This window comes from Diuraphis noxia, unplaced genomic scaffold (genome assembly GCF_037042655.1).
Source record: "Diuraphis noxia isolate RWA-SAM2 unplaced genomic scaffold, SU_Dnox_SAM2 contig0001, whole genome shotgun sequence".
Classification (NCBI taxonomy): Eukaryota; Metazoa; Arthropoda; class Insecta; order Hemiptera; family Aphididae; genus Diuraphis; species Diuraphis noxia.
Window position 1 is genome coordinate 106,140,796 of NW_028301711.1, and position 11,208 is coordinate 106,152,003.

The 11,208-nt window shown below is 26.7% G+C and overlaps 2 protein-coding genes across 2 annotated transcripts; both read right to left on the reverse strand.

Annotated features, from left to right (window-relative positions):
- Positions 1-6,928: 6,928 nt before the first annotated feature.
- Positions 6,929-7,420, reverse strand: LOC149063167 (zinc finger BED domain-containing protein 4-like). Its single transcript, XM_089215544.1, has 2 exons — positions 7,199-7,420; positions 6,929-7,117 (listed from the first exon to the last, which is right to left on the reverse strand). The coding sequence occupies exons 1-2, from the start codon at positions 7,418-7,420 to the stop codon at positions 6,929-6,931; spliced, it is 411 nt and encodes a 136-aa protein (XP_089071670.1).
- Positions 7,421-7,506: 86 nt separating this feature from the next.
- LOC149063168 (E3 SUMO-protein ligase ZBED1-like) lies at positions 7,507-8,832 on the reverse strand. Its single transcript, XM_089215546.1, has 2 exons — positions 7,740-8,832; positions 7,507-7,598 (listed from the first exon to the last, which is right to left on the reverse strand). Exons 1-2 carry the CDS (start codon positions 8,830-8,832, stop codon positions 7,507-7,509), a joined length of 1,185 nt encoding a protein of 394 aa, XP_089071672.1.
- Positions 8,833-11,208: the final 2,376 nt, after the last annotated feature.

The window sequence follows — 11,208 nt, forward strand, 5'->3', positions numbered from 1 at the left end:
AGGCATTAATTGAGATTTTTCTTTTTACATGATTTACAATTAAACCATTCATAATTAAATCTTTAGCTTCAGTAATAAAATCAGATAAAAAAGTATTGCTATCTTTGGGCTTTTCATATCCAAAATAAATTCCAATAGGAAATACTTTTTTTAATAATGGTGGTGGAACTACTACATACCCCATGATTGGCCAAAATTGTGCACCACTACTCTTAAATAGTGGAAGTCCATCAATACCTATCACAATTTCCACATTCAGCATATTATTTGGAGTATATTTCATTATACCAGTTGTTAAACCAAAATGAAAATATGAGCCGGGATCAACATTTCTTAATTTTGTAAAAGTTTGTTTGGGAGTAGCCAACAATGTTCTAGAATCCACTGGAAAATCTTTGAAACATTTGTGTTTTTTTAAACCTTTGAGAAAGTCGTTAATTGCATTATGAGGTATATTAAATGTAATTGACCAATTAGCAATAAAGCTTTTTATTGACTCGTCTTCTTGTAAAAAAGATTCAGGAAGTTGATTAACAGTTAAATTTTCAGAATATTTGGGTATAACATTAAGTACACTGGGTGCGTTGTATTGTAAATTAACATCTGTAGAAATATTTGAAGGTTTATCATATGAAGAGCTATTTTCATCACTATTACAATGTTTTTCGGAACAATGAAGTTGGTCTGAAGTTATCTGATTAGTTTCTATAAGCTCAATAATACTGAGATCATTTTGAATTTTTCTTTTTTTGGTTCGCTCACTTTTTATCATTTTATATGAAATAATATATTGTCAAGTGCATAAATGAAAAAAATTGTTTTCCTAAAAAAAATTTAAGGCTTAGTAAAATGTAGGCATACACATCTATTGTCCCCTTAAAATTATATTCAAAGTTTATAATTAATATGAACATGATAGTTAGCTACTCGAATAAATTATTAAAATAGATATACTAGGTATATAATATTATATAATATGATATATACTATATTTAAATATAATAGATGAAGGTGTCTATGTTTTTAACTATTAAAATGCATTTTAAGTCTTGTAAACGGATACATATTATATTATAAATGTATTGTTAGGAAGGTAAATTAAATAAATATATTTTATAAGTGACAACTATTAAGGTTATTTTCCAAAAATAATTGTGACTATATATTTCTTTTATTTTTCAATTGCTATTGTAAAAATATATAATGAGCATTGTATTAAATTTTCAAATCTTAGACAAAAAAGGAAAATTTTTTATGAATTTCTAGCATAAAATAATTTACGAATTTTCGTGATTTTTACATAATATGTTGTAAAAATTCAAACTTTGAATGCTTGTAAAAAAAAATTGTGACTATGTATTTCTTTTATTTTTCAACTTCTATTGTAAAAATATGTTAGGAGCCTTGTATTAAATTTTCAAATCTTAGAATTAAAAAGAAAAACTTTTATGAATTTCTATCTAAGATAATTTGAACATTGCCGTAATTTTTACGTATTTAGTCAAAATTTGAACTTTAAATGCTTATAAAAAAAAAATCGTGCCTACGAATTTTTATTATTTTTTAACTTCAATTGTTACAATGTGTTAGAAGCCTTGTATTAAATTTTCAAGCTTTTCTACCGAACAAATAAATTTTTATCGATATTTATAGAAAATAAAACTAAAAAAGTTGAAAAATTAAAATGTCAATAAACAGCTCAAAACAAATCTAAATATTTTGAAAATTTTATCAAATATATAAAACGCCTATATAAACATTCAGTCAAAATTTCAAGTATCTGCGGTAATTTGTTTTAGAGTTACACCAAAATAAGGAAATCGCTAAAAGTGAAAATCCAATGTTGTAAAACTTTAAATTTCAAATGCTCATAAAAATTTAATTTGAATTTCCAGTGGAATTTTTATTTGTGATAAAGATTGATAAACTTGTAAGGAATCTTGTATTAAATTTTTAAATCTTAGATTTAAAAAGAAAATTTTTTATGAATTTCTAGCTTAAAATAAATTTGTGAATTTTCGTGATTTTTACGTATTTTGTCAAAATTCAAACTTTGAATGCTTATAAAAAAAAATTGTGACTATGAATTTCTTCATGCCTTGTTTTAAATTTTCAAGCTCTTCTGCCTAACAAATAAATGTTTATCGATATTAATTTTAAAAAAACTAATAATGATCGAAAATTTGAAATGCCTATGAATAGTTCAACTTAAGTCGAACATTTTTGAAAATTGCATGGTGGATAGAATATACTTATATAAACATTAGGTGAAAATTTCATGTATCTATGGTCATTTGTTTTAAAGTTACATCAAAAACCAAAATCGATTTTGTCGAAAAATGAGTGTGCTTAAAATTTCCCGTTTTCCCCTTAATTTTTAGTTTGTTTTTCTCAATTATTTAGAAAAGTATTAAGAATTTTTTACTTTTGACGCCCCAAAGTACCAACTAGATTCACTTTCTGATCGAAAGAGGTACTGAAGTCAAAAATCGAAGCATTTTTACTGCCCCAAAACGTGATGACAGACACAAAAAAAAAAAAAAAACACACATGGTAAAATCAATACATTCATCGCTCCGCTCAGAATCTAAAATACATTCAATCTGTGTTTTATGTACTTACCTACATTTGTACAGTTGAATCAATTAAAAAGTATTTATTTCACCTTATAATTATTATAGGTAGGTAATGTAAAATATTTACAGAATTTCAGTAATTAGTTCTTATAACAGATACCTACCTGTATCTTTTGTAAAATTGTAGATCAGAAAAAAATTCGACAGGGTTCTCTTGATCTCTGATGTACCTTTTAGGTGCGTTATCTTCATTGGCAAACTGCACAAATTCAATTAGTTCGAATATATCATCCATATTAAGTATACTTTAGATTGGACAATTTAATAAAAAAAATAACATAAATCAATGCACTGCAAAAGGTAGAACGATAATTCTGTGAACAATTTTAACAAATTGATTCCATTATTATTTTTATGTTATCAGCTGTTAAAAAAAATTTTAGTTTACGGGCCTCTTAAGGGTGGTCTATCCACCACTTAACTTTAAGAGAAATCTTAAGTGACAGCTATCCCATAAGTATAACTGTGCAACGCAATTTTAAGGAACTGTGCTTAGGTGACACTTAAAATGATTTTAAGTAATACTTAAATGACTGTGCATACGGGTGTGTGTGTTTTAATTATTATAAGGCAGATTAATAATTGTATTACTTAATATATTTAAAAACAACAGAAAAAAGGGGGTAAGTCGTGGATGTCGCTCTGCTGTACAGTAGGTTACTGTAATGGATGGGATTAAATTTGAATGCAATGATAGGTATCATTGTATACGAAAAACGATTCTGAACGGAGATGATTTGTCAGTCTAGGATATATTATATTTAAATATTGTCATATATTCTATTTTGAAACAAATATTTTATTTTTCAATTAAGACGCATTTTGCATAAGGCACGGTTAATTAATTAGTGTAGTTATCATAATTCATAATACCTTATATTATCATAGATAAACGAATACCTGGTTTGAGGATAAATCGTTATCATTACGCGATTTCATAAAAATTTAAAACTCAAACGCTCAAAACATTTTTCCTATAATGACACTTCAAATTTTCTCTATAGCTATTTGAAGCAAAACTTATGGAAAACTTGGTGTTAAATTGTATAACCTTAGATATAAATACAAACAATATTATGAATTTTTAACTACAAAATAATTTGCAAATATTCATGGTTTTGACGAATTTTTGTCAATATTTGAAATTCAAATGCTAATAAAAATTTAATTTGAATTTCCGATGGACATTTTTTTTGTGATAAAGATTGAAAAACTTGTAAGAAGCCTTGAATTAAATTTTCAAATCTTAGGTATAAAAGGAAAATTTTTTAGATAATTTACGAATTTTCGTGATTTTTACGTATGTTGTCAAAATTAAAATTTGAATGCATGTAAAAAAAAATGTAGCTATATATTTCTTTTATTTTTCAACTGATATTGCAAAAGTATATTATGAGCCTTGTATTAAATTCTCAAATCTTAGAATTAAAAAGAAAAACTTTTATGAATTTCTATCTAAGATAATTTGAACATTGCTGTAATTTTTATGTATTTAGTCAAAATTTGAATTGTAAAATCTTATAAAAAAAATTTGTGACAATATATTTCTTTTAGTTTTCAACTGCTATTGTAAAAATATGATAGGAGCCTTGTATTAAATGCACAAATCTTAGATTTAAAAAGAAAAACTTTTATGAATTTCTATCTAAGATGATTTGAACATTGCCGTAATTTTTATGTATTTAGTCAAAATTTGAATTTTAAATGCTTATAAAAAAAATTGTGCCTATGTATTTTTATAATTTTTTGATTACTATAAGAATAACTTATGAGGAACTTTGTATTCAATTTTCAAGTATTTTGATAGGGCCAAAAAAAATTTATCGACCCTTCCAAAAAAATTTTCAGAAATATTGAAAATTTCAGTTGTCTATAAATATCTCAAAAAAAGTCAAAATATTTTGAAAATTTAATCATGTAAAGAAAATGCCAATCTTAATAACTGGTAAAATTTTCAAGTATCTAGGACTCATACTTTTTGAATAATAACAAATATTTAAAATCGTTTCAGGATAAATCGTTATCGTTACGCTATTTCGTAAAAATTTAAAATTCAAACGCAATTAAAATTTTTCCTATAATGACGCTTCGAGTTTTCTCTATAGCTACTTGAAGTAAAACTTATGGAAAACTTAGTGATGTATTCTTAATCTTTAGTTATAAACACAAAAATTTTTATGATTTTTCAGCTTCAAAATTACTTGCAAATTTTCACATTTTCGACAGATTTCGTAAAAATTTGAACTATAAACGCTTATAAAAAAAAATTGTGCCTATGTATTCTTATAATTTTTTAATCACATTAATTATAACTTATGAGGAACTTTGTATTAAATTTTCAAGTATTTTGATAGGGCCAAAAAAATTTTATCGACACTTCAAAAAAAAATTTTCAGACAAATTGAAAATTTCAGTCGTCTATAAATATCTCAAAAAAAGTCAAAATATTTTGAAAATTTAATCATGTAAAGAAAATACCAATCCTAATAACTGGTAAAATTTTCATGTATCTAGGACTTATACTTTTTGAATAATCACAAATATTTAAAATCGTTTCAGGATAAATCGTTATCGTTACGCTATTTCGTAAAAATTTAAAATTCAAACGCACTTAAAATTTTTTCTATAATGATACTTCGAGTTTTCTCTATAGCTACTTGAAGGAAAACTTATGGAGAACTTAGTGTTGTATTTTTAATCCTTAGTTATAAACGAAAAAAATGTTATGATTTTTCAACTTCAAAATTACTTGCAAATTTTCGCGTTTTCGACAGATTTCGTAAAATTTTGAACTATAAAAGCTTATTAAAAAAAATTGTGACTTACGATTTTTAATTTTTTTTAGCTACAATAAGAAAAACTCATAAGGAACCTTGGATTACATTTTCAGGTTTTTTTGGTCGTCCAACATTTTTTTACCGACACTTCAAAAAAAAATTCTCAAAAAAAGTGTAAATTTCAGTGGTCTATAAATAACTCAAAAAAAGTCAAAAATTTTTGAAAATTAAACTGTATATAGAGAACACTAACATAAACATTTGGTGAAAATTTCAAGTATTTAAAGTGATTATTTTTTGAATTACAACCATATAAAAAAATCGATTTGGTCGAAAACTGATTTTGCGTAAAATTCCCGTTTTTCTGTCATTTTTATTTTGTTTTTCTTGATTTTTTTGAAAACTATTGGAAAATGTTTACTTTTGACCTCTATAATACACCAAGGATCTTCAATTTTACATCGGAAACCACCCCCAAAGTTTGAAATCGAAGCATTATTTCGACTAGTTATGCTGTACACAGACACAAAAAAAAAAAAAAAAAACACACATCATTGTAAAATCAATACATTCATCACTTCGTTCAGAATCTAAAACATAAATTATATGAAGACTTAATATTTAAAATTTTACATTCACTGTATAAAGTAGTAGTTGGGAATAGGGGTGGAGAAAAATCGATAGTCATAACCATCGATAGCTTCCGATTGTTTGTAGTTATACTATCGATAACTATCGATAGTTTACGATAGTATTTTTGTCTAAGTGCTGATGATAAAAAACAAACTTTTTTTTCAATTTTGAATCGACGACGCGGCGGAAACTGCTTTCACAATAGACTTCTTGTCGAAAAACTTACCTAAACACAATATTAATAGTGATAATAAATAAAGACAGTATGTCATTATGTCAAAATAAATGATTTATTTTATTGCGTTCAAATTATAACATTGTAAAATAAATATTTAATAATGAACATAATAAAAGGAACTTCAACAAACTTAGGAAGTATAAAATAATTAGTCCATTTAACACATATGATTAAAGGAACTTTAATAACTTTAGTAAATATAATATAAATAGTCCAGTTCTCTAATAACATAAAATGAAAATAAGTAATAACTAGTTTTTACTTATATAATTCAACAAAATAAAATGTTTAAGATGAAATAAGTAATTTAACAAATGATAAAAGGGACTTTAACAAGCTTAGTAAGCATAAAATAAATAGTCCACTGTTTTGTAACAACATAAAAATAAAATTATTTAACAAATATGATTAAAGGAGCTTTAACAACTTAAATAAACACAAAATAAATATTTCACTATTTTGTAATCATATAAAAAGAAAATAAGTGATAACTGGTTAACATCATTTAACAAATTAAGTAAGTTTAAAATAAAAAGTTCTCTGTTTTTAACATCATATAATGTAAATAAGTTAATATCTTTATTAACCAAATAATAAATAAAAATAATAATGTTGTAATAAAATGATTCAACAATTATGAGCAATTATAATAACCAATCATTTTGATTTATAAATATCAACATATTTACATTTTTAGCTTTTAATCTAGACCGCCTGTCTGGAACAACTATACCAGCCTTACTGAATATCCTTTCAGATGGGACTGAAGTGGCAGGAACACATAAGATTTTTTTAGCACAAGTAGGAATAGTCCCAAGACTATCATTATTAATCTGAAATATAAAAATTATAATTTTATTGATTTAAAATGAGTTTGTAACTATTTAGATTTTAATTTTTAGGTAGGTACTTACATTCCAGAATATTAAAGGATCCATATCATTATTTGCATTAGGACGTTCCATGTATTCTTTTAAATAAATGATTGAATTGGCAGTCACCGTCCTGTTTTTACTTTTTTCAGCTATTCTTGTCTCTAGAAAATCAAATAATGATTTACCAGAGTTAGATGCCGATTCTGTAGTATCATGGCTTTCCTCTGGATTTTGTGGTAATAATGATTCTTGCAAAGACATTTCGCTCTGAAGTAAAGAAACTGCACATTTAGCATTATCAGAAGACCTAAAAGCCTCTTTTTTGAGTCTTGGATCTAATATTGTAGCTAAACGAGGTAAAGTACGTTCCTCATAATGAAATAATCTTGTTTTAACACTTTCAACTGTCTTTTGTAGTATACTCTTTCCTTCTGAAGTTCTTAAATTTAGATTAATAAGATGATTATAAATACCATACACTATAGGTATAATCAATGAAATGGTAACATAATTACCTAAACAGAAAATTATCATATAAAATAAAAATATTTTAAACATTATACTCTATATTAAAAATTACCTGATACTTTTTTGGTTGCATCATCAAAATAACTCAATATTTCGATTAAATCTTGTAGAACCAAACTGTCTTCTAAATTTAAAACTGTAGGTGCATTAGGCATTCTTAATAATACAATTGTTATATCATTCTTCAGTTCTAGAATTCTTTTTATCATATGATACATGCTGTTCCACCTTGTAGGAACTTCCTGAATAACTTTTAGAGGCTTTTTGTTTTGATTTTCTTGCTCAGTTATTAGCTTATGTGTTGCTATGTTACTGCTTTTAAAATAAGTCACCAAACTTTTACATTTTTTTATAACACAATCAACTTCTTTTAGTTTTAATGAATCTTGGACGACCAAATTAAGTGTGTGAGCAAAACAAGGAAGGTGACGTATTTTTAGTATTTGACAAGCTTTAATCATTGAAGATGCGTTGTCTGTTACTATTGTAACAACTTTATTAACAATATCCCAATCTTTTATTATTAGGTTTATTTCTGTTGCAATATTCTCACTAGTATGATTAATGTCCGTTTTGTTAGTGGACAAAACTGTACAATGCATTTTATAGTCTTTATCAATAAAATGACAAGTAATCGTTAAAAAACTTTCATTTGCTCTGGAAGACCATAAATCACATGTCAAACTTACATGACAAACATTTTGAAGTAGAGCAAATAATTTTTCTTTACATATTTCATAACTTTGCTTTAATAGAGAGTCTCTTAACGTTGGCCTACTTGGTAATACATACCTTGGATCAAGTATTTTAACTAGATTTTGGAATCCTGTGTCTTCAACAATAGAAAAAGGTTGGAAGTCTTTACAAACCATTAAAATCAACGCCTTATCTATTTCTTTTTTACGGTTGCTGTCACGGTCATAAACATTTTGTTTTTTAAAATATGTGGATATTGAATGACTATTTTGAGTATCTTCATCATCTGACTCAACTATAGTAGATTGTATTCTCTTTAGATGGTCTTTGAGATTACTGGTATTGCCACTGGTTTTGTACTCTTTTTTACATTTGCAACATTTTGCAAGTTTTCTATCTGTACTTCTGGTAAAAAAAGTCCAAACATTAGAAATTTTCCTTTTACCCATTTTAAGTTAGAAAGAGGAACGAATACTTATTAACAAAGTTAAAAACTTAACAAGATAAAACTAATAAATACTATTATAAATTTATAATCACAATATAAATTGAAATTTCAAATTATTGATAGTCATAACGACTATCGAAAACTATCGATAGGAGCCTTCAAACTATCGATGTTGTACGATAGTAGTGACTATCGATAACTATCGATATCACTATCGATAGTTCTCCACCACTAGCCGACAGTCCAGTTCCAGTGTGTAAACGATAAACACAACAGTTTTTCTATGCTACGCGCGCAAATCGCCGTAAAAATATTATATTTTTCGTGTCGGTGCTTGTGGCGATTCACATTTATTTTTTATATATTTTTATATTTTATGCAAGGCGCTAATCGCCATCTTTTTATATTTTGTGTGAGCGCAAATCGCCACATTGATATATTTGTGTGGGCGCAAATCGCCACATTTATTTTTTTTGTTATATTACCTTTGTGTGAGCGCAAATCGCCACATTAATATATTTTGTGTGGGCACGGATCGCCAAATTTATATATTTTGTGTGGGTGCGAATCGCCACATTTATTATATTATTATATTTTTATTATTGTATTGTTACGACATAGTGTGTGTGTCAAATGCTATTAATTAATATTATTATCGTTATTATCTTTTTCTATTTGTGTGTGTGAGTGTGAACTTTTCCGTATAGCTAGGACCAGCTGGCCAGACTGCGCTCCACAAATTGTGAGTTTTTACTTATATTGTTATTTATTTACACTATTATAATATTATTATTTTTACCGGCCAGAGGGGCCGTAATTTATAGATTTATATTTGTCAATTATACAAGCTCAACATAGCAGCATAATATTATATTTTTACCTGTTGGGCCAGTAGGGCCGTAGATTTTATATTATATCTTGTTGGGCCAGGAGAGCCATATTACTATATTCTTTTTATAGGTGTTGCTGTGATTTTTATATTCTTGTATTCGTAATAGTTATTTATTTGTGTACAATACAGCAACTCATTTTTTACCAGCAACCGTGTTACCATTTTATAGTTACCCTTGTCCAATAATTTTAAAGTCAACACACCACACATATACACACCTACACACACCACCACACACTAGCACTCTCTGGTTTTGCTCGGCGACCCCGTCCACTTCCTTTGAGTCGCTATACACACATACACACCTTTACACAAGTCGGTCGGTGTGGGAGTATATATAGCGCACGAAGCATTAGGTAACCGGGCGCACGTATTATTATATTACGTACCCGGCCCGTACAACAACACGCATTGAAACCTACATAGTATAAGGTTATTTATTTAATGTTGGCTATTAATACCATATATACTAAATTACAGACACACAGAAACGAATTGAATTAAATCAGATGATGTTATACATAATTTTGTGAAAAGAAAATATTCATTATATTATGCATCTTATAATTTTAAGCTATTACACTTTTGAGAATGGTAACTATTTTTACAATACCGATAAGTTGTCAAAAATATATAAATTCAGTTTATTCTCTATTAATCAAAAAACCTACATATCAAGATTCCTTGGAGGTCCAATTTTGTCCAGTAAATTCAAGACCAATGTATCAAGATGTTAAGATCAAAAATTGTCAATCTACTAAAGTCGAACCATCTGAAGATATTGTAAATTCTCCTGTAAAAATAATTTCAGAGAATAACCCATCTTTTGCAATTGCAACACACATTTTTCAAGGTATGGAGGATGAAATTCTACCAAATAAATCCGCGGAAAACCCTAAATCGCCTAAAATACAAATATGTGGAAAAGTAATATTGGTGGAATCCCCAATTTTTAGAAGAAAAAGTTTATGGATAACACCTAAACCTTCATCTATTTACAGAGAACATCATAAGTCAATACCTAAAATAATGAATATCAAATACTAAAATATTAGAGATTCAATCAATTAACTTTTTTTTTTTTTAAGTGAGAAGAGTTGATCAATTGTTGTCTTTTAAGATCAAACTGAAAAGATATATAAATATTTCCTGGATTGTGCTGTTTAAACTTGTGTAATCAACTTAACGTGTATTATAGTTGTAGTAATTATAATGCATAAGCATTGCACTAACTCGTCGTTGATCCCTAACATAACATATACAGGGTATCCCCTGATATGTAGGGTGTCCCACAGAGATCTGACAAATGAAATAACTTTTGTTCTAATCAATATTTAAAAAAAAAATTCTTTTAAATATAATTGATAGACACTTGCGCTACATTTTTAGAATACATTTTTGATTTTTTAATACTAAAAATAAAAAATCTTAATTAATAATTCAAATTCAAATTTATTTAAACTATTATAACTTATTCTAGACTAC